The following is a 24,701-nucleotide window of genomic DNA, read 5'->3' as shown; positions in this document are numbered from 1 at the left end:
AGATCAACATGGCAGTGTTGCCATTGTTTATAAAAGTTATTCTTTATAATGTCGAAATTAACATTGGTTCCTGTTTCAGTCATGTTCACGTGGGTCAATTAAAAACACCCTAATAATTGGTACCCCCCCGTAGCTCAGTTGGTAGAGCATGGTGCTTGCAACGCCAGGGTTGTGGGTTTGTTTCCCAGGGGGGGCCAGTATGAAAATGTATGCACTCACTAACTGTAAGTCGCTCTGGATAAGAACGTCTGCTAAATGACTAAAATGTAAATGTAAAAATGTTGACAGTAGAGCCTCCCACAATGCAGGCGATGGCTGCAGGATAAAGTTGGTGAAGAGCAACTACAGAAACTGGCAGTCAAAATGTCATGACACTTGATTTTTGTAAAGTTCATGCACTCGACATGTCGGCCAATTTTCATCCCCATAATGCAACACACTTTGAAAGGTGACAAAAGTGATCTGCTCGAACTTACCATTAACATATTAAATTCAACCATAGAGAATGATGCAGGCCTCTAGTGGCCAAAAGGTAGTCTTAGCATGGGCAGCGCCAATGAGGGCTTCCACCATTTTAATGTAGTCAACTAATTGGGAACTAGGAAACTCTGAAATTTCCGACATGCTAACAGGTTGAACGTGTATAGCTACAACCAGTTATCAAGTCGGACATCCCAGAGTTTCCTAGTTCTGACTAGCACTTGAACACGGCATTAATGCTGCGTTCAAAACAACTGGGAACTCGGTACTGGGAACTCTGAAATCTCCTACTTCCGACTTCAGTGCGTGCGAAACAATTGAAAACTCTGGAGAAAACAAAAACTTGCTCCGACTGGGAAAAATAGTTTTGAACGGTCATCCAACTCAGAATTCCAACTCGGGAACTCGGGCCACTTTCTAGAGCTCCGACTTTCATACCTCTGAAAAATACAAGGTCAAATCATGACGTCAGTGATCTTCAGGTCGGAAAGTTGGAGTTCTAGAAAGAAGCCGAGTTCCAGAGTTAGAATTCCGAGTTGTTTGAAAGCACTGAAGTCAAAAGTCAGAGATTTCCAATTGCCCAGTTCTGAGTTCCCGAGTTGGAATTCCGAGTTAGATGACCATTCAAATCGATTTTCCCAGATGGAGCTCGTTTTTATCCGAGTTCCCTGTTGTTTTGAATGCACTTAAGTCAAAAGTCGGAGATTTCCGATTTCCCAGTTCCCAGTTTTGAACGCAGCAATATGCCCTGGAACTAGCCGTTCTCCGACGTCATCATAGACCAGCCCCCTTTACTGGCGTTATTTTTGCCAAATTCAATCTGCTGCGCCTTCTAAAAGTAAAGATGGATTTAGTAGAGGTGTTGAGAAATGCGTTTACATTTATATATAAGAAAGCCCAGCTCTGGACTGTAGGTGGTGGTATTACTGTTGTCGCACTTGGACTTGGATATACGTTTTTACTAAGGCCGAAGAAAGTTACCCGCGTGGGAGTTGTGTCACAGATACTCATTCACCCACTGAAGTCGGGTAGAGCTGTCTCCGTGGCCCTTGCAGAATGTAAACAGATCGGTTTGAAGTACGGTGAACTTAGAGATCGGTTTGTAACATTTTATTCTGACCTTTTCCGAATATATTATTGCAATATGTTTTTTACAAGTAGCTAATGCACTGCTTGAATTGGTCCCAAACGTTACATAAGCCGTGTCAACATAGCTACTGTATTTTATGTTGTCATCCTTTCTCACAACTATTGATCGAAGTAATTGCATGTTGCCTAACCCTAATAACAACAATAACAAATAGTATGTTTATCAATTATTCAAGTGAATCATTTAAGTGAAAGATCAGAACATGTCAGGGAAATGTTGTGGTGGTCATTCTGATGAGATACCGCTCAACAATGTACAGATCCGATCAAATATATTGGCACCTTGCACTTTTTCAATGGAGGTCAATGGAGCATAATGTTCTGTAAAATAGGCTACTAAAATCATTCCAATCCTGATTAAAAGGCAAATGCAGTTTAGTGGCATTATTTGGCTTACTTTGGGACCATGTGAATGCCTGGGAGCGTGAGGGAAGGCTGTTTGTATGGTTGGTTGGCTGGCTTTATGGAGAGCCATATGGTTTGCTGACGGGAGCGGCTTTGAAGCCACCGGTCGGCCATATTGGCATTCCTCAGAAAAGCAGTCCTCCATAGGAATGAATGGGCGGATTCGATTATGCTGTGCCACCGGGAAAAGGCCCGTTACGTCATCGGACAAAAGCAGGGAGGGTGGAGCACCCTTCTCAAATCGAACAGTCATCTGTGCTGCTCGGTCATTTTGTCAACAAGGTAGCATAGTGCATCGTCCAGAAACATGCATATCTTTTCCATAAAATAAATGTTAGAATTTTCTAACTCGTTTTCATTGAGAAGGCAGATAAGCTTAAAAGTAATCACTTTTCCATGTGAAAACACAGAATCCTACTCATTACTCTACATGCTCCTGTGTCACATTGTTTTGAACGGGGCACTTGGCTCACGCCTGGGAGGCAGCCCGGTTCCAAAACGAATGCAATCAACTTTCACCCATTGCAAAACATGCCTACATGGGCCCCAGGCAAGAGTAATCGAACCCCCTACATGTAATTCTATAGTATTTCATTTAAATGTTTCAAGGACAAATTATATGTATTTAAGTATTTTTTGGTTGTAGTGGGGACAGTAACATTAATACTTTAAAAAATATATACTTTAAAGAAATAGTTTGTGTGTATATATATTATTTTAGTTTAGCTCACATAATATAATGTAAAAGTATGCATTAAGGTGTCTGTAATATAATACATGTGGCAAAAACAAATGTAGACATTCATAAATGCATTTCTTTAGCTTCCCAAATATTTTCTTTACAATGGTGGGGAATGCCAAGATTGAGGTGCGGTAGCTTCAAAACAGCGTCCCGTAAGTCATCTAGTGTATAAATCATTGTGGAGAGCACATTGATGCAGCTGCAGGGAACAGTGTAACTTTTTCTCAAAACAGTGCAGAGGTAAAGATGGCTGTAGTAGAGGGCTTTGGCTTGGTAACTTCTGTTTGACTTGACATTAAACTAAACTAGAGTTTTAATCCCGTACTGAGCTCGTGCATAGCAGTTCATTCTTGTATAACATGTATTTGTAGAACGTTAAGTCAAATAACATTTTATTGGTCACATGCGCCGAATACAACAGGTGTAGACTTTACAGTGCCCATCCCAACAATGCAGAATTAAAAGGTAAGACAAATATTTGCTAAATAAAAAAGTAAATAGTAACACAATAACAAGGCTATATACAAGGAGTACCAGTACCAAGTCAATGTGCAGGGTTACGAGGTAGTTGAGGTAATACTTTTCCCCCTACCCACATGTAAATACTGTAACTAGGCAATCAGGATATATAATAAACAGAGTAGCAGCAGTGTATTTGACTGTGAATGTGTGTTTTGTGTGTGAGCGTATGTAGTGTGTTGGAGTGTCAGTGTAGTATGTGTGTGTGAGAGTCTAGTGAGTGTGCATAGAAAATAAAGTCCCCTATTGACTGAGGTGACTGAAGCTACAGAAACAAGGTGATAATGGCTGGAGTAAATGTAGCTTGTTCCCCCCCTTTAATTGTGTTTTAATGTAGGCACTGGCTGGTGATCACTGAGGATGGCCACATGGTGACGGGGAGGCAGGAGCCTCGCCTAGTGCTGGTGTCGTTGACCAGTGAGGGGGGACAGATGTGTCTGAATGGACCCGACATGGAGCAGCTGAGGTTCCCCGTTCTGCAGCCTGACAATCCCATCATCAACTGCAGGGTGTTTAGCAGCGACATTCAAGGCAGGGACTGTGGCAACGAAGTGTCTAGCTGGCTCACCAGCTACCTGGCTGCTGAGAAAACCTTTCGCCTGGTGCACTTTGAGCCCCACATGAAGCCCAGGAGGCCAGCAGAGACAGAGTCTCTCTATCCTCAGAGTGAAAAGATTGCGTACTCTGATTGTGGCCCGATAATGTTGCTGTCTGAAGCCTCTGTGAAGGATCTAAGCAGCAGGCTGGAGAATGACGTCACAGTGGCACGCTTTCGACCAAATATCATCGTTAGCAGTTGCGAAGCGTTTGATGAGGATTCTTGGGAAGACATCCAGATTGGCGATGTGCGGATGCACCGCGTGATGGCATGCGGAAGGTGCATCTTCACCACGGTCGACCCTGAAACAGGAGTCATCAGTAGGAAACAGCCACTGGAGACGCTAAAAAACTACCGACTGTGTGATGAAGCTGAGAAGCACATCTATAAGACATCGCCACTGTTTGGACAGATGTACACCGTCAGCAAGATTGGGATCCTGCAGGTTGGAGATGTGGTGTACAAGATAAGCCGCTGAGCTGGATGGAGGACTTAGCACAAACAGACTGGAACTGAGGCTATCATGCCAAGTCCTTGTCATGTTTGGCTTGACAAGGACAGCAATGGAGTGGGAAAGAGCACAAACAGATCTGGGAGAAGGCTTTGTAAAGGTCAGGGCATTTCCTGTCACAAAATAAAGTAAAGGTTAAAATAAGCCTTTTTTGCCAGATCATATATGTTGATGATATTAAATGTTAAATAGAAATATGAAAAATAAATTAAACACCCTTTATGATTGAGAACATTATAGATGGGTTTTATGTTCTATATTGTTTGAGCAAAGACTTCTGTAACATTTATCATGAGTCTGATGAAGGCAATTGACTGCCAAAATGTCACGATTTGTAATATTTAGATAAATAAAGTATGTTTTTAATTGAGCGAGAGTTGCGCCTTTTCCTTCCTGATGTAATGTTTATCATGGAAAGGAAAACAAACCAAACTGACATTGTTGATCTTTAACATTTATCAAATGCATTTTGTTTAGAAATATTTTTCCCATCATATTTGTTCCAAGAAAGGTTGAAATTATTAAGTGTTGAGATGATTGACTATATCAACAGTGCCGAAACAAACCGTATCAGATAATGCATGTTTGATAACATCACATTCATGCAGTGACATTGTAGCCAAGTCCCTCCAGAGTTCTGAGCAGTAAACACTCTTGTGCAGATGAGAAATTAAATAGTTTTATTTGGACATGATAGTTGTTTTGACTTTAAGCAGGTTCACACGAGTGTCACATGGTTTCCTGACACAAAATCCTTGCTAGTCACAATCGGGCCGATTCAGAGTTGAAATAAGCACCTGCAACTCAGACTTTCACGTAAATCCTTATTTGTGGTTGTCAATAGGAGACTTGCATGAAAATTTGAGTTAAGTACACAGATCTCAAGTCTGAATCCTGTCCAACTTCTCTTGCTCCCGAGCTTCCAGATAATATTTTTTTTTTATAGCACTGACAAGTGCAATGTGTCTTCTTAAAATAACTGCAACCATGACTTTTGTACAGTACATAGATGAGCAGATCTGGTGTTAAGATTTGTCTGTTCAATTCAATGTCCAAACGTGCAATATTGCCTAACGTGAGATGTCCATAATATGTAACATGACAATAATACATAATGACTGTCAGCTCTGGGCCTGGATGTTGTCCCAGACCCGCACCACGTCTAGGCAGTCGCTCAGGGCTTCTATCAGAGATAAGGCTGCCTCCAGCTGAGCTTGTGGAAGCTGCGTGGGGGTGTGGGAAACAAACTCCAGGCCGGCGGACACAGTGCGCACCCCCAGTTCTTCCAGCGAGGTCCGCACCTTCTTCAGCTCTGTCATGTCACACACAAACTGACAACAGAGAGAGAGAAAGTAATGTATTGATGCTGGATAGGACACTAGTTCAAGGGTGTACAACTCAGACCCTCAAGGTCAGGTTTTCATTTGTCCCTGGCACAACTGCTTTTTCTTGTTCAACTCATGTTACACATTGACGTGAAAACCCCTGGGTCGTGTTCATTAGGGTGTTTTAAAATGTTTCGCATGTCTGCAGCCCTCGAGGACCAAAGCAGTGCACTCCTGCATGTATTGACCCTACCCACGTCTTACCTGTAGGAGGGGCTTCTCATCCTCATCCTCGGTCTCCTGGAAGTCCTCGGCCCCCGCCTCGATGGCCAGTTCCAGAGCTCGCTCGGACGACACACCCTCCCCCTGCGTCACCACCACCCCCTTCCTGCTGAAGTTATGACGCACCCCGTCGCACAGCGCTGCCCTGTGGACAAACACAGAAATATGCATCAATAACAAACTATGGATCAGTAAACCTACACAGACTCTGGCTCTCTGACATAATGCAATTATTCACAACATAATGAAAACTATCTGAACTGAACATAAGAAACACTTAAAACATTTACCAACCCCCTCCCCCTGGTCTGACCCGTGTTTGTTGAGCAGATGTCTGAGGTCCTGGAGACTTCGGGTGTTGTTGTCAGTTAGTATATCGATGAGCAGCATGCAGCCACCAGGGCCCCTGGCTTCATACGTGTGCTGGGTTCCTGTCTTTGACTTTTCCTGAGAAGAGGACAAAAGATGAGGTGTGGACTCGAGTCACATGACTTAGACTCGAGTCTGACTCAAATCACAAACTTGATGACTTGGCTTGATAGAAAATAAAATAACTTGGAGCCTCAAGACTTGGGACTCGACTTGATCTGATGACTTGAAATTGCCTGGCCAGGTTTTGTAATGTTTTGTCACTCATTTTGTGGCACAGAGTCTCTGTTTATTACTTTCCACGCAGCCAGAGACAGTAGCCGCAGCATCACACATGCAAAAAATAAATAAATAAAGTGCAACAGATTGGACCAGCAAACTGTCAATCAAACGTTTTTTACAGGGTTGTGAGTGTGAAACTGAATGGGGATTCGTTTTATGCATAAATATTTTAATAGGCTACATATAGCCTACTACCATTTGTATTTTATACACTGAGCAATAATATAAACGCAACATGTAAAGTGTTGGTCCCATGTTTCATGAGCTGAAATAAAATATCCCTGAAATTTTCCATATACAAAATGCTTATTTCTCTCAAATTCTGTTCACAAATTTGTTTACGTCCCTGTTAGTGAGCATTTCTCCTTTGCCAAGATAATCCATACACCTGACAGGTGTGGCATATCAAGAAGCTGATTAAATAGCATGATCATTACAAAGGTGCACCTTGTGCTGGGGAAAATAAAAGGCCACTCAAATGTGCAGTTTTGTCACACAATGCCACAGAAGTGTCAAGTTGAGGGAGCGTGCAATTGGCATGCTGACTGCAGGAATGTCCACCAGAGCTGTTGCCATAGAATGTAATATTAATTTCTCTATACCATAAGCTGCCTCCAATGTCGTTTTAGAGAATTTGGCAGTACGTCCAACTGGCCTCACAACCGCAGACCACGTGTGTGGCGTCGTGTGGGCAAGCGGTTTGCTGATGTCAACGTTGTGAACAGAGTGCCCCATGGTGGCGGTGGGGTTATGGTATGGGCAGGCATAAGCTATGGACAATGAACACAATTGCATTTTATCGATGGCAATATGAATGCACAGAGATTCCGTGACGAGATCCTGAGGCCCATTATTTTTAAGGTATCTGTGACCAACAGATGCATATCTGTATTCCCAGTAAAGTGAAATCCATAGATACATTTATTTATTTCAATTGACTGATTTCCTTATATGAACTGTAACTCAGTAAAATCTTTGAAACAGTATAGTTATACCTTTGCCTATTCGATGTGGTCACTAACATAGGCCTACGGCATTGCACCAAATTCTTGTCTCGAACATCTAATCTGTGCTTGACTGTTGACCAATGACCAGTCATCAGCACTGGCACGCAAAGGCGGGCACACATATCCAGTAGTGATGGGAAGTTCGAATCTTTTTACTGAGAGATCTTTTCAACTTGTTCAGTAAAATGAACAAATCTTTGTTTATTTTATTCAGTAATGCCCCAGAGCACGCAGGACCCCCTACTTGCGAACAATGAGATAAAAACTTGAAAGACTCATGATTCTACAAGCCTCTCGTTCACCATAGGGGGCTTATTGGAGCTGTCATTTCTGACTGAGACTTACAAAAGTGTGCCTCAAACAATGTACATTTGTGATTGCTAGGCAGACAAATACGATTATTTCTTGATACCTTTGAAACGAGGTCTAGTTGCGGCCACAACCGGACTAGATTGTGAACGACTCTTGACAGAATGACTTGACTGCCACGAGGGAGATTTGTAAACTGTAGCAGCTCCCCAAAACAAGTAGTTTGAGTTTGTTGAGCAGATGGAGGCTGTGTAGGCTGTTTTGTTTCTAGAAAGATGTATCCATCTAGCCTGAGGATAAACTAAATGATTCTGCTGCTCTGTCATTCGCTACATACTTTAATCTGAGACTGCCATCATTGATGTCGTTTGTGGTGACGAGGGGCACGAGGAGTGTTGTACAAAACAAAGACATCAACGATTGGATCGTCTAACCAATCAGAGTATCAAAGCCAATGATGAATTTTCAAACCGCAGATTTACCCACGTGTGTTCTGGCTCTGGCTCAACCCATCGGTTTCTGGACCAATCAGATGGCCCTCAATTTGTTCATATTCGGTGAAGGGTCGGGGCGGTGCTCAGATCAAGACTCATTGCGGAGAAGAAACTAACGTCCGTGGGTGTGGCGTAGTGTTTGGCCAGAGCAAGGAGTCTTGGTAGCCAGGCAAGTGTCCATCAAGAACATAAAATATTACATTACATTACATTACATTCATTCTTGCACCATGAGATCAATTATCAGTTCTAAACATGTATTTTTCTTCGCTATGCAGCATGTGATCTATTTTCCTGCGAGCACATATGATACAGTTGGTGGTCGGAGCACGTCTCTGGAGCCGGATGAGCGTATTATTCCTGCAGTAGGATTAACAGCTCACACCCTGTTGTAAATCAACAAAGAAGGCCAGGCTCTCCCTTTCAAGATCCCCCAAAGGAATGTCTTTGTTTCAACAAACCTTTTCCCGCTGAAACTTTAGCACGATCAAAAGCGAATACTGGAATAATATTCCTAACGTAGAACGTGGGGAATGGTCGGAGGCGATCTATAGAACACTAATGTCATATTGTTTGTTATTTTGTGATGTCATTAAAAATGTTATAAAGGAAATACTGTAACTTGGAAAGTATACCCACTACATGTTGGAAGTTTCCATCCTATACGTTGTGCATGTAATATGAAAAATAAGTATTTTTGTTAAGAGAGGGATGTGATTTGAGAACGCTATAAGAGATAATAGTTTTTCATGAGCTTTGCACAGGGACAAGTCACGCCTCGAGTGAGGTCAGAGAGAGTGTCAGCCTGACGGAACCGCCCCTTTTCGAGCAGAGTGTATAAAGGACGGATTATAAATGAACACATCAGACCAGAAAATGTGAAAGCGGCTGCTACACGTTTAAAATGATTGGAACTTTGAATCTCAACACGAGGTGGAGATAATTATAAGGAGGATGGGATCCACCCAAATCATTTGGGTTCCTGGATCCTTTCACAGCATTATAAGGCTGCGTTGAGGCAATGACTTATCAATGACCCAAGACCAGCTCATTTAATCCCTACCATTGTGTCGCTGAGTTGTCATAATGATTCAGCAAATGTACATTATCCTAGGGGCGTTGAAAGACAAAATGTAAATAACCTAATTTATGTCCCTCTTACTGCCCGGAATGCCTCTGCTGATCCTATAGCTATTGTGTGCAGTACTCATACAGTGAGGGAAAAAAGTATTTGATCCCCTGCTGATTTTGTACGTTTGCCCACTGACAAAGACATGATCAGTCTATAATTTTAATTGTAGGTTTATTTGAACAGTGAGAGACAGAATAACAACAAATCCAGAAAAACGCATGTCAAAAATGTTAGAAATTGATTTGCATTTTAATTAGGGAAATAAGTATTTGACCCCTCTGCAAAATATGACTTAGTACTTGGTGGCAAAACCCTTGTTTGGCAACTCAAACCTTCAGCTCCCTCCACAGATATTCTATGGGATTAAGGTCTGGAGACTGGCTAGGCCACTCCAGGACCTTCATGTGCTTCTTCTTGAGCCACTCCTTTGTTGCCTTGGCCGTGTGTTTTGGGTCATTGTCATGCTGGAATACCCATCCACGACCCATTTTCAATGCCTTGGCTGAGGGAAGGAGGTTCTCACCCAAGATTTGACGGTACATGGCCCCGTCCATCGTCCCTTTGATGCGGTGAAGTTGCCCTGTCCCCTTAAAAGAAAAACACCCCCAAAGCATAATGTTTCCACCTCCATGTTTGACAGTGAGGATGGTGTTCTTGGGATCATAGGCAGCATTCCTCCTCCTCCAAACACGGCGAGTTGAGTTGATGCCAAAGAGCTCGATTTTGGTCTCATCTGACCACAACATTCTCACCCAGTTCTCCTCTGAATCATTCAGATGTTTATTGGCAAACTTCAGACGGGCCTGTATATGTGCTTTCTTGAGCAGGGTGACCTTGCAGGCGCTGCAGGATTTCAGTCCTTCACGGCATGGTGCGTTACCAATTGTTTTCTTGGTGACTATGGTCCCAGCTGCCTTGAGAGCATTGACAAGATCCTCCCGTGTAGTTCTGGGCTGATTCCTCACTGTTCTCATGATCATTGCAACTCCACGAGGTGAGATCTTGCATGGAGCCCCAGGCCGAGGGAGATTGACTGTTCTTTTGTGTTTCTTCCATTTGCGAATAATCGCACCAACTGTTGTCACCTTCTCACCAAGCTGCTTGGCGATGGTCTTGTAGCCCATCCCAGCCTTGTAAAGGTCTACAATTTGTCCCTGATATCCTTGGAGAGCTCTTTGGTCTTGGCCATGGTGGAGAGTTTGGAATCTGATTGATTGATTGCTTCTGTGGACAGGTGTCTTTTATACAGCCAGGGCATTGCAAATGGTCGTGGATGGTATTCCAGCATGACAATGACCCAAAACACATGGCCAAGGAAACAAAGGAGTGGCTCAAGAAGAGGCACATTAAGGTCCTGGAGTAGCCTAGCCAGTCTCCAGACCTTAATCCCATAGAAAATCTGTGGAGGGAGCTGAAGGCTTTGCCACCAAGTACTAAATCATGTTTTGCAGAGGGGTCAAATACTTATTTCCCTCATTAAAATGCAAATCAATTGATAACATTTTTGACATGCGTTTTTCAGGATTTTGTTGTTGTTATTCTGTCTCTCACAGTTTAAATAAACCTACCATTAAAATTATAGACTGATGATTTCTTTGTCAGTGGGCAAACGTACAAAATCAGCAGGGGATCAAATACTTTTTTCCCTCACTGTATGCCTATGAACCAGAGTAATATTGTTAGCACTGAGGTGGTGTGCCCAAGTAGGAAGTCCATTGTGTGCAGCTCACCCTGCACTAATAAAAATAACCAGAGTATGTCTACCTCTGCTAAGCTTCCCAGTAAAGCAAGAAAAATTATCAAACATACTGCAAATTGAGAAATCATGTGACTAAACTGAATAAAAAGAAGAAACTGCACTATGAAACAAAGATAAATGACAAAGAATGATAGTACAAAGATTTGGAGTGCCTTAAATGAAATGTTGGGCAAAAAGGCAAACTTCGCTCCATCATTCATTGAATCAGAAGGCTCATTCATCACAACACCCACTGATATTGCCAACTACTTTAATTATTTTTTCATTGGCAAGATTAGCAAATTTAGGCATGACATGCCAGCAACAAACGCTGACACTACACATCCAAGTATATCTGACCAAATTATGAAAGACAAGCATTGTCATTTTGAATTCCGTAAAGTAAGTGTGGAAGAGGTGAAAAAAGTATTATTGTCGATCAACAATGACAAGCCACTGGGGTCTGACAACTTGGATGGAAAATTACTGAGGATAATAGTGGACGATATTGCCACTCCTGTTTGCCATATCTTCAATTTAAGCCAACTAGAAAGTGTGTGCCCTCAGGCCTGGAGGGGAGCATAAGTTATTCCCCTACCTAAGAATAGTAAAGCCCCCTTAACAAGCTTAAATAGCCGACCAATCAGCCTGTTACCAACCCTTAGTAAACTTTTGAAAAAATGGTGTTTGACCAGATAAAATGCTATTTTACAGTAAACAAATTGACAACATACTTTCAGTACGCTTATTGGGAAGGACATTCAACAAGCACAGCACTGACACAAATGACTGTTGATTGGCTGAGAGAAATTGATGATAAAAAGATTGTGGGGGCTGTTTTGTTAGACTTCAGTGCGGCTTTTGACATTACCGATCATAGTCTGCTGCTGGAAAAACGTATGTGTTATGGCTTTACACCCCCTGCTATATTGTGGATAAAGAGTTACCTGTCTAACAGAACACAGAGGGTGTTCTTTAATGGAAGCCTCTCCAACAAAATCCAGGTATAATCAGGAATTCCCCAGGGCAGCTGTCTAGGCCCCTTACTTTTTTCAATCTTTACTAACGACATGCCACTGGCTTTGAGTAAAGCCAGTGTGTCTATGTATGCGGATGACTCAACACTATACACGTCAGCTACCACAGCGACTGAAATGACAGCAACACTTAACAAAGAGCTGCAGTTAGTTTCAGAATATCTAACAAGCGGGGCAAGGGTAGGGCAAAAAATGTAACCCTGATTCGCATTCTGACTGAGTGACAGCAAACTTGGCTGCCCACTGCAAGTTGAGGACACACAGACAGATACACACCCCTCCGCGCGCTGTCGCTAATCTGCAGGTATTTTTGCTGTGAGAATGCGAAGGGAGTTATTTTGCTAACATCTACTTAGTAAAATTAAAACACTTAAGTTTTTTCCAATCTGACTATCAACTGTTAATTTACGGATAGGCTACGATTACGAGTATGGCCATATAGGCACAGCCCTAGTCCGTATGATCCTGCTTGCTCTTGACTCCAGAGAAGTGACGTTGATATTGACTGCTAACATGAATGACTAAGCTCAAAATGCAGGTGTAAAACTGAGTTAATCTCTGTATTTTGCATTTTTTAAATGCATCATCGTTTACGGCTGTAATGACAGGCTACATTTGTGCAGCGAATGTGCGCGCGTTCATGTGCGGGCGCAGGGTCAACAGCATTGAACCACTCCTTTTTGGGGGTTGCGGGTCAAAAACAGTTTGTAGGGAGAGAGGTCAAAAACTGGCATAAAGAAATATGCAGCTCCAAAAATAAAATGGTGATCAAGAATATTAACTTTAACTAAGAATGTTTACTTTGCAAGCTCACCAGCAATGGGGCATCAAGCAAAAATTACTAGTATAGGCCTACTGGTCTTTTGGTATGTCAAAATTGCTCGAAATTGATCATTTACTTATGAAGCTTGAATTTGGAGTTTGTCATTTATTATTACATAATAATCAAAAGGGCTGTCTGGTAGCCTCAAAGACAAATATTTGTAGTTGAACAAGTCATTGCATGTATAGATCTTTTTTTACTCGACTTGCTCTTAGAATGCACGACCGGGACTTGACTTGAGACTCGACCCGTTCTACTTGGGACTCGACTTGATACTCAGACCTTGTGACTTGCTTGTGATTCGAATAATAGTGACTTGGTCCCACCTCTGGACAAAAGCGTTTCACATAATGGAAGTACTTATGGGATAGACAACGTGCAGATTCAATGTAGCAGACACGTGTAACCAGGGTAAAAAGGTACAGTTGAGTGAACACATCCGTAACACTGCGGTTGTCATACATGCTCATGACAAGTCTTACAATTCATTACACTGAACAAAAATATAAATACAACATGTAAAGTGTTGGTCCCATGTTTCATGAGCTGAAATAAAATATCCCTGAAATGTTCCATATACAAAATGCTCATTTCTCTCTAATTTTGTGCACAAATTTGTTTACATCCCTGTTAGTGAGCATTTCTCCTTTGCCAAGATAATCCATCCACCTGACAGGTGTGGCATATCAAGAAGCTGATTAAACATTATGATCATTACACAGGTGCACCTTGTACTGGGAAAAATAAAAGGCCACTAAAATGTGCAGTTTTGTCACACAACACAATGCCACAGATGTCTCAAGTTTTGAGGGAGCGTGCAATTGACATGCTGACTGCAGGAATGTTCACCAGAGCTGTTGCCAGAAAATGGAATGTTCATTTCTCTACCATAAGCCGCCTCCAACGTCATTTTAGAGAATTTGGCAGTACGTCCAACTGGCCTCAACAGCAGACCACGTGTAACCACGCCAGCCCAGGACCTCCACATCCGGCTTCATCACCTGTGGGATCGTCTGAGACCAGCCACCCAGACAGCTGATGAAACTGTGGATTTGCACAACTGAAGAATTTCTGCACAAACTGTCAGAAACCGTCTGACACACCAGGGTCTTGACCTGACTGCAGTTCGGCGTCTTAACTGACTTCAGTGGGCAAATGCTCACCTTTGATGGCCACTGGCACGCTGGAGAAGTGTGCTCTTCATGACGGATGAATCCCGGTTTCAACAACGCCAGCGTGTATGTTGTCGTGTGGGCGAGCGGTTTGCTGATGTCAACACTGTGAACAGAGTCCCCTATGGTGGCGGTGGGGTAGTTCCCACCAATATCCAGCAACTTCGCACAGCCATTGAAGAGGAGTGGGACAACATTTCACAGGCCACAATCAACAGACTGATCAACTCTATGCGAAGGAGATGTCACACTGCTTGAGGCAAATGGTGGTCACACCAGATACTGACTGGTTTTCTGTCCACGCCCCTACCTTTTTTTAAAGGTATCTGTGACCAAAAGATGCATATCTGTATTCCCATTCATGTGAAATCCATAGATTAGGGCCTAATGAATTCAATTAAATTGACTGATTTCCTTATATGAACTGTAACGCAGTAAAATCTTTGAAATTGTTGCATGTTGCGTTTATATGTGTGTTCAGTGTAACTGCATCATAATGCATTTTATTTAAGTGTTATATAAGTGTTACCAAAACATTTAACTTTGATCATGCCATCAACTTACCGCCCCTTTGATGGCAGCTTCTATGGACACTTTGGGCATGTTCTTGCCTCGGCATTGCTCCACTACATTCGCCAATGCTAGATTGAATTCTGGGTTACTAGATCCCCCTTCTGTAGAAGACAGAATTAACAAGCAAAACATGGGAATGGTTGATGCAGCACCAGTCAAAACATTCCTCATAATGCTCACATGTAGTGCATTGAATTGGAGCAAACAAGTTGTCAGTCAAGCTTACCTTTGACTGCAATTCTTATCATCATCCCAAACTTCATGAACATTCGACTCCGGGCTGCATCTTTGGGTCCTTTTATATTTTTCACCTTTGACCATTTATTATGGCCAGCACACAAGTTAGGGCACAGATGTAGTGTTCTTACAGGATGTGTTGTCCAAAGAGGGTAGCGACATGGCACCGTCAGGTCTGTGCGTACTGGACGAATCCTTGCGCCCATGTAAGTGTTTGTGGTCAAGCAGGCAAGTCGACGTAGACACAGAGGCAAGAAACCCCTCAACACCACTCCCCATGCCATTGCCCTTGAGTCAGAAAAGGAAAGTGTAAGTGCATTGCATTGACAGACAGTATTATATGTTTGCTATACATGCGAGAACCAGAAGAAACAGGTGGACGTATGTGCAAATGCTCAAATGGCTTATGACAGTTGCCTCGCTATTATTAAAAAATAAATGCCTACATTTGATAAGCTTAGCTAGCTAGCTAACGTTACTACTTGCTGCTAAGAAGACCACATAACTGTCTGTCTGCTAGCTTACTAGCTATAATGGCTGTTCCTAATGGAAAACGTATGAATTAATGAAAGTAGCACATTTTCCGTAAACTTACACTTTATAAAGAGAGCAACAGAGTCATGCCCCTGTCCTTTGAGGTGAAATTGACGCTTCCGGGTTGTCTAGTGACGAAAGAAACAGACCTTTCAAAATAAAAGTCCGTCACTTAAAACTTTACTGTTTCCACAAGAGGGCGACAGACAATATTTCCAACGGTAAATGTTGTCGTCTGCATTTGGATAGACATTATTTAAAGGGTGTCTTTTGGTTGTAAAAAAAACAAGCCAACATTTCTTACAGCCTCTCAAAATGTCTTCGTGATAGAATTGGAGGTAAAGTAATGCACGTTGTTTTGTTATAATCATGTTAAAGCCAGTTTCTAAGATTTCATTTAAATTAAATACATTGATTTTGAGTGATATAAAAAAAACAAGGACCCTTTTCATTGTTAATGTTTTTATTGTAGTAGGACTTTATAAGCAAATGATTTGTATAACTTCAAATATTTTCTAGATTAACACATTGTTCTCATCGAATGTCATTGTTGTTTTATGCATGTGAAAATGTTATGGGATGCATTTGCTCCATGGTGTATTTTTTTGGTGTGTGGCCCACTTCATTGATGGACTATGGCTGTACTGATGATATACATTCTGAAAGATAATTATGGCCTGTTGAAGAGAGCATATTTAGAGAAGGAGAAAAATAGATACTGAGAGAATAGAGAATAAACCTGAGATACTGAGTCACCTGGAGATGCAGATAGGGGGAGTAGTCTACACAGCAAAAAGGGAGGTGTGGAGGGAGAGAGAAACACAGAAGCACAGAGAGAGATACAGGATGGGGAATGTTGGCTGCACCAGGCAGCAAAGAGTTAACTGAGGTGGAACGCCAAGAGGACAGCCCATTCCCACAGTCAACAGTGGAAGGAGCTGCAGTAGATGAGCAGCTCTCAGCTCTCCTACTCTTCCCTCCTCCCCTTACTAACTAACATCATGCTCACACAAAGGAACATAGTAGAGGTACTCATCCCTGAGATACATGAGGAACTCCATACCTAGTCACTGGAACTTGACCTTACCAATGCTCATTGTTCACAAGAGAAGCACTACATACAGAAGATTGAAACAAAAGAAGAGAGTGCGCATTGGAAGACTAACAGTGGTTATAGAGAATCCTTGACTTAACTTCCACATCTGATTCTATTGTCACTCTCAGCGGTGCAGGAGAAGCTGGACGTTTTGATTGAATAACTTCCCATCCAACAATGCCATGGTTCATGTGGTGCCATTCATGAGAAGGATAGAAAGATCACCTCCTACCTAAGCTTTACCCTCTTGTGAAACAAAGTTACGACATCTTCATCATCACTGTCAGTGAGACGTGTGCAGGCAACAAGGTAATAGGAGCGGCAATGGGACACAGCCTCGAGGACCACCACTCTACATGTTTCGGGGGACGGTTCCCTTCGCTGCAACCTAGAGAGGATAAGGAGTTGTGAGCAGGGGGTGTCTTGGTGATTAAAAGTGTTGGTTCAGGTTGACGGTCACAAGGAAGTCATGGTATCTGTGGGGAGAATCAGAATTGTTCTCTGCTGCGTATTGATGAATGTCAGTGCAGTGGTAAGTATCCTATCCACGTAACTGTGAAAATAATTTTTATTGATTAATTTAATTGATTGATCGATTCATTCATTAATATATTAGCAATTTTTAAGAAAGCATTCAATGTATTTCGGTAACACTTTATAATATGAGGAAGACGTTATAAATGCTTTATATATTATCACATGCTCACATCAAATGCTTATGAATGTTTACAAGTAATGAAATACATATTTATTAATAATTAAGTTTATTAGGCCTAATTTGTATTTCTCCTGTAAGTGTGATATTAACTGATTATCTACAACACACATGAGATGGAGATAGACTTATGTTGGCTATGCTTTTACAAATATTCAGATAGCTGCCACTGTATAATTGAGAAGTAGCTCATTGTTGAAACATATATATATATATAGTATATAGTCAGTGATCATACTGTATTATGCCATAGGCTACACGTTGCTGCTGTTCCACTTTTTACACATTTCTTATGAAAGGACTTTTCAAGTTATCACCCTACCTCTTCCATTCACAACTAATGAAAAATAATGCATATTTCACACAGTTTGAATGCCATAAAATGGTAAGTAGCTACGTTACCTTTGATGACCTGTGTGGCTCAGTTGATAGAGCATTGCGCTAGCAACGCCAGGGTTTTGGGTTTTATTCCCACGGGGGACCAGTATGAAAATGTACGCTATGGATAAGAGCGTCTGCTAAATGACTAAAATGTAAATGACCAAGTTGAAATTACATAAAATATAATAAGTACATTAAATTTGATGTACTTATGTTGTGTAATACCGTTGCTGAGGCATTTAATCTTCTGAGTATGTCATATGTTCTGGGAAGCGAGTCATCAATAAGACGAAATCAATAACTCACATAATTTATGTGGATTGCTATGAGAATAAATAGTAAATTGACTTACTAGTTAGTTACCCATGCAAACAATGAGAGTGCTGCAGCTCTTTTATGTGCTAAGCCTAAACACAGATTTGTAGTGAAGTGTGTATTTTCACACAGATTACCGTAAGGAAAGGTTTGCGTGTGGCAAATAACTTTTCATAATCAGACCAAAAATCCCTGAAGTGCAGCATTCACTCTTGAGTCTCTACTTTTTACATTGCTAATATTTCTTTATCCAACATGATTTACATGGCTAGCTGTGTAAATGGGGGCTTGGAACGGAACTATAATGATCTTGAATAACAATGAAATGGCTGGATTTCCAGTATCTTACAATTAGCTAAATTTGCTACAGTATGTTAACATTTGGCCACGAGGCTAGTCCATTGCCAATCATTGCTTTAGCTTCTATGAAGTCACAATCATGATACATAAACAAGTATAAAATCATGTTGCCTGTGCTTATACATAGTGTTTATTTATTATTATTATTATTATTATTATTATTATTATTATTATTTATGTTATATAGTGTCTGTTCTTATACAGTGCCGTCAGAAAGTATTCACACCCCTTGAATTTTTCCAAATTTTGTTGTGTTACAAAGTGGAATTAAAATAGATTTTATTGTCATTTTTGTCAACGATCTACACACAATAATCTGTAATGTGAAAGTGGAAGAAAAAGTATAATATTCTTCAAACATTTATGGAAAATAAAACACTAATATATCTTGATTATTCAATCCCCTGAGTTAATACATGTTAGAATCACCTTTGGCAGTGATTACAGCTGTGAGTCTTTTTGGGTAAGTCTCTAAGAGCTTTGCACACCTGGATTGTACAATATTTGCCGATTTGTGTTTTAACAATTCTTCAAGCTCTGTCAAGTTGGTTGTTGATCATTGCTAGACAGCCTTTTTCATGTCTTGCAATAGATTTTCAAGCTGATTTAAGTCAACTTTAATTAGGCCACTCGATATCGTCTTGGTAAGAAACTCCAGTGTATATTTGGCCTCGTGTTTTAGGTTATTGTCTTGCTGAAAGGTGAATTTATCTCCCAGTGTCTGTTGGAAAGCAGACTGAACCAGGTTTCCTCTAGGATTTTGACTGTGCTTAGCTCTACTACTATTTTTTTGGTTTGTGTTTCTTTTTGTATTTTACCCCCCTTTTCTCCCCAATTTCGTGATATCCAATTGCGATCCAATTACGATCTTGTCTCATCGCTGCAACTCCCCAACGGTCTCGGGAGAGGCGAAGGTCGAGTGATGTGTCCTCCGAAACATGACCCGCCAAACCGAGATTCTTAACACCCGCTTAACCCGGAAGCCAGCTGCACCAATGTGTCGGAGGAAACACCGTTCAACTGATGACTGATGTCAGCCTGCAGGCACCCGGCCCGCCACAAGGAGTCACTAATTACATTTATATTTATCCTAAAAAACTCCATAGTCCTTGTCGATGACAAACATACCCATAACATGATGTAGCCACCATATTGCTTGAAAATATGAATGATGTGTTGTGTTGTATTTGCCCCAAATATAACGCTTTGTATTCAGGACCCACATTTTTAAAATTTGCCACATTTTTTGCAGTATTACTTTAATGCCTTATTGCAAACAGGTACATGTTTTCCCCACCTTGGGGGAAAACAATCCGTCTTCCCTATTGACCCCCAATATAAAATAGCCCATTTTTTTTATTTTTTTATTATACAGAAATCAAAAACCATGCCGAAAAGCTGCTGTGTTGTACAGTGTACGTCAAATCAGTTAAAAAATCTCGATCTCTAATTTGCAATGCTCCCATGTACGGAAATAGAGCCTGCAAGGAGAGCCCTTTGGCATCAGGCTATTCAGTGAGGGAGAATGGGAAATTATGGGACCCGGTGTCCAAGTACACGTAGCTATGTGTGTGGAAAACATTTCATCACAGGTAAGATATTCACTACTTGAAGCTGTATAGTCCGTTTGTTTGTGTTGTTGGCCATGGCTAGATTGCTAATGTTGCGGTCGGTAGCTAGCTAGCACTCATTCACGTGGCTAGTGCCGTCATGAAAATGGTTAATCAGGAACAGGGTAGCCCAACAATATTAAGAATTTCTATGTAGCGAGAACGCTTGGGAGCAGGCAATGTTGAAAAGTAATCTTTAGACATTGTACTTTTCTTAAATGAAATGTTGTAATTGACTAAAACAAGCAGACGACAAGAAAATTGCTTTTGAAAAAGTGTTTTGCTATGAGCCGATGTTTTAACCAAGGTAACCACAGGTTGTTTTCCCCATGGGAGAATAACTGTCCGCTCTCATTGAAGCCACGAAAGCTTTAGCAAACAATTATTGTGATTCATCCTATATTGTCCCTAACATCCTTACCCCTAGCAACAGATGTGGGATACATACACACACACACACACACACACACACACACATTCATACACACTCAACCCCTTTCCCACACAAACAACCATAAGCTCAGATGCTCAACAGTTGTTCCATCCCTGTGCCCAACTCAAGAAAGGACTTGATTTACGAATGCATATACAGTTGCAGCTGTTTGAGAAGGCATGCAAGATTGAGCAAAAACTGGAAACATTTGTGAGATTTGATTAACCACTGTCGTCCTAGGTGATGGAGATCAGATACACTCCCTTCCCCTGAAACACACACACACTGGTCCCCCATTGTGACCATTTCCCCAAGCATCTCTGTGAGGTCAGACCTTTGATTATTTTTGTGCCACTAGGGCCACAATAATATGCCCCTTCTCTGATTGTCTGAGTGTAACCCCCTCCCCATGGGTAACTGCAGCTAGTGTTGCCAGCACTGCCACTACCTGGGTGGGGGCACCCCACCGGAATCCCCACCGGCTAGGTACAAGGTCGTCAACGTTCTCATTAGCAGCTTTGAGAATTTCCTTGTGTATTTTGCTCTCCCATCAGGGGGCTTTGGCTTTGTAAGACCAACCCTGCCAGGCAGGCTTGGTGTTGCTGCTTTAGTAGGTCTCTGACCGCATTCATCTTTCTGATTTGGCTTACAGTAGGCCCATAAAACAGATAAGGACTTCTCCATAGTGTATGGTTCGATCAGGTGGGTGTCTAGGGTAAATAAAAACTATATTTATAATTTATATACAGTGAGGGAAAAAAGTATTTGATCCCCTGCTGATTTTGTACGTTTGCCCACTGACAAAGAAATTATCAGTCTATAATTTTAATGGTAGGTTTATTTGAACAGCGAGAGACAGAATAACAACAAACAAAATCCAGAAAAACGGATGTCAAAAATGTTATAAATTGATTTGCATTTTAATGAGGGAAATAAGTATTTGACCCCTCTGCAAAACATGACTTAGTACTTGGTGGCAAAACCCTTGTTGGCAATCACAGAGGTCAGACGTTTCTTGTAGTTGGCTACCAGGTTTGCACACATCTCAGGAGGGATTTTGTCCCACTCCTCTTTGCAGATCTTCTCCAAGTCATTAAGGTTTCGAAGCTGACATTTGGCAACTCGAACCTTCAGCTCCCACCACAGATTTTCTATGGGATTAAGGTCTGGAGACTGGCTAGGCCACTCCAGGACCTTAATGTGCTTCTTCTTGAGCCACTCCTTTGTTGCCTTGGCCGTGTGTTTTGGGTCATTGTCATGCTGGAATACCCATCCACGACCCATTTTCAATGCCCTGGCTGAGGGAAGGAGGTTCTCACCCAAGATTTGACGGTACATGGCCCCGTCCATCGTCCCTTTGATGCGGTGAAGTTGTCCTGTCCCCTTAGCAGAAAAACACCCCTAAAGCATAATGTTTCTACCTCCATGTTTGACAGTGGGGATGGTGTTCTTGGGGTCATAGGCAGCATTCCTCCTCCTCCAAACACGGCGAGTTGAGTTGATGCCAAAGAGCTCCATTTTGGTCTCATCTGACCACAACACTTACACCCAGTTCTCCTCTGAATCATTCAGATGTTCATTGGAAAACTTCAGACGGGCATGTATATGTGCTTTCTTGAGCAGGGGGACCTTGCGGGCGCTGCAGGATTTCAGTCCTTCACGGCGTAGTGTGTTACCAATTGTTTTCTTGGTGACTATGGTCCCAGCTGCCTTGAGATCATTGACAAGATCCTCCCGTGTAGTTCTGGGCTGATTCCTCACCGTTCTCATGATCATTGCAACTCCACGAGGTGAGATCCTGCATGGAGCCCCAGGCCGAGTGAGATTGACAGTTCTTTTGTGTTTCTTCCATTTGCGAATAATCGCACCAACTGTTGTCACCTTCTCACCAAGCTGCTTGGCGATGGTCTTGTAGCCCATTCTAGCCTTGTGTAGGTCTACAATCTTGTCCCTGACATCCTTGGAGAGCTCTTTGGTCTTGGCCATGGTGGAGAGTTTGGAATCTGATTGATTGATTGCTTCTGTGGACAGTAGTCTTTTATACAGATAACAAACTGAGATTAGGAGCACTCCCTTTAAGAGTGTGCTCCTAATCTCAGCTCGTTACCTTTATAAAAGACACCTGGGAGCCAGAAATCTTTCTGATTGAGAGGGGGTCAAATACTTATTTCCCTCATTAAAATGCAAATCAATATATAACATTCTTTCTCTCACTGTTCAAATAAACCTACCATTAAAATTATAGATTGATCATGTCTTTGTCAGTGGGCAAATGTACAAAATCAGCAGGGGATCAAATACTTTTTTCCCTCACTGTAAATCGTCTGTGTCCGTCGAGGAGTCGCGTTTTCTTTTGGAGATTGGTTCTCCTTGTTTACCCTCCGTCATGTTTGGGTGTTGCTTGTTTTCTTAGTATTTGTTGATACATTTCTCTAGCCTTATGATTTATTTTGTGTTGTTATCCAGATTGAAGGTTATTACCCACGAGTATGTGAAGTGCTAATATTTAGTCTAACTTACAGATATTTAATAATCTTTTTTTATCTTGAGACTATCTGCACCGCTGTGTTCAGTCCGCCATCTTGGTTAGGTCCTGCTATTGTTAATCCCTGCAGGCATTGTTAGAAGAAAACAGGATCCCACATTATAGTGAATGGAAAAATGGCATTCTTCGTGTAAAAAAAATAAAACATTCATAGACACTCATGGTACCAATAATTGCTTCTAATACACCAGATGTACTGTATGTCCTTGAACCGATTATATTAAAATCACACTCAGACGAAGTTATGCTAATGGTACCTGCAGTACCCCAGTCAGCCCTCAACTTGAGAGGGAGCAGCACTGAGCTAGCCTGCAAAGTCACTTCATGGAGTAGCTCAAACTGCGCATGTTATGTCTCCATGAGACGCCATCTTAACTGACTTCATTTGGCTTCAATGCGCTATTGAGTCTTCACATAGGAATGAAAGGTGTCACGGGATCGATGTCTTTGTCCGTTCATATATACAGTCATTGGTTTTCCCCCAAAGTGGACGTTCTATCTAATACCGACTGGGAGTATAAACAGTGCTTATGTCATAGTGCCTGTGCTTTTACACAGTGCTTATGCCATAGTGTCTGTGCTTATCGTAGTGCCTGTGTCATTGTGAATAGTCAATATCCCTGTTATGAGTGATCCTTCAATTCAACACAACATTCTCAACGTCCTAATAGACCCCTTGCGACTGTTCTTAACAAGTCATTGATCTTCATTTTTTGTTTGACTTGTTTTGACAGCTGGTATCCCCCCATCATGAAAGCATTTTCGACATAGCCATCTATATCCCCCAAAGCTCCTGAAGTCTGGCTTACCTCAGAATCACATCCACAAAGCAGCTCTGAAATTACCTCTCATCCCTGACCTCTAACCCCTCCTGTAATTGATGGCTATACCACTAATCTATGCTCCATCTTCTCTTCATCTCCTGAAGTCGATCAGTGTCGACCTGAGGCAGACATACAGCCAGCCGTGCGCTGCTCAGACAACCTGAAAATCACTTGGGTTGGAAAAAAACCTAATTAAGAGACAATGCCAAGGAAAGGTCCTGCACTAATTGTTTTTTGTCAGCAAAAATACCACACTGACAATGACAGAAAATGAATGGTCTATATTTCGATCAATGCACTGTATATGTACATACACTATATATACAAACGTATGTGGACACCCCTTCAAATTAGTGGATTCGGCTATTTCAGCCACACCCTTTGCCGACAGATGTATAAAATCGAGCCACAGCCATGCAATCTCCATAGACAAACATTGGCAGTAGAATGGCCTTACTGAAGAGCTCAGTGACTTTCAACGTGACACTGTTTCCAACAAGTGAGTTTGTCACATTTCTGCCCTGCTAGAGCTGCCCCGGTCAACTGTAAGTGCTGTTATTGTGAAGTGGAAACATCTAGGAGCAACAATGGCTCAGCCGCGAAGTGGTAGGCCACACATGCTCACAGAATGGGACCGGCGAGTACTGTAGCGCATAAAAAAACGTCTGTCCTCGGTTGCAACACTCACTGCCGAGTTCCAAACT

The 24,701-nt window shown here is 41.8% G+C and overlaps 3 protein-coding genes across 3 annotated transcripts in view; 2 read left to right on the top strand and 1 right to left on the bottom strand.

Moving 5' to 3' along the window:
• Window positions 1-1,264: 1,264 nt before the first annotated feature.
• LOC311129827 (mitochondrial amidoxime-reducing component 1-like) lies at window positions 1,265-4,774 on the top strand. Its single transcript, XM_084162290.1, has 2 exons — window positions 1,265-1,578; window positions 3,633-4,774. Exons 1-2 carry the CDS (start codon window positions 1,325-1,327, stop codon window positions 4,369-4,371), a joined length of 993 nt encoding a protein of 330 aa, XP_084018416.1. The 5' UTR covers window positions 1,265-1,324; the 3' UTR covers window positions 4,372-4,774.
• Window positions 4,775-5,069: 295 nt separating this feature from the next.
• Window positions 5,070-15,851, bottom strand: taco1 (translational activator of mitochondrially encoded cytochrome c oxidase I). The gene is made up of 6 exons (XM_084162310.1): window positions 15,780-15,851; window positions 15,174-15,472; window positions 14,939-15,048; window positions 6,325-6,458; window positions 5,994-6,156; window positions 5,070-5,735 (listed from the first exon to the last, which is right to left on the bottom strand). Exons 2-6 carry the CDS (start codon window positions 15,466-15,468, stop codon window positions 5,526-5,528), a joined length of 912 nt encoding a protein of 303 aa, XP_084018436.1. The 5' UTR covers window positions 15,469-15,472; window positions 15,780-15,851; the 3' UTR covers window positions 5,070-5,525.
• A 1,432-nt stretch (window positions 15,852-17,283) lies between these two features.
• pth3r (parathyroid hormone 3 receptor) overlaps window positions 17,284-24,701 on the top strand; it is a gene marked incomplete at both ends in the record, with an annotated part of 48,551 nt that continues 41,133 nt past the window's right edge. Inside the window, one exon of the mRNA XM_084158523.1 lies at window positions 17,284-17,346. Within this exon, the coding sequence (XP_084014649.1) occupies window positions 17,284-17,346 (63 nt within the window). The remainder of the gene's footprint in view (window positions 17,347-24,701) is intronic.

This window comes from Coregonus lavaretus (assembly GCF_964263955.1).
Source record: "Coregonus lavaretus genome assembly, chromosome: 1".
NCBI lineage: Eukaryota > Metazoa > Chordata > Actinopteri > Salmoniformes > Salmonidae > Coregonus > Coregonus lavaretus.
Note: the sequence above shows the minus strand (reverse complement) of the source record. Positions and strands in the feature narration are given on the sequence as shown.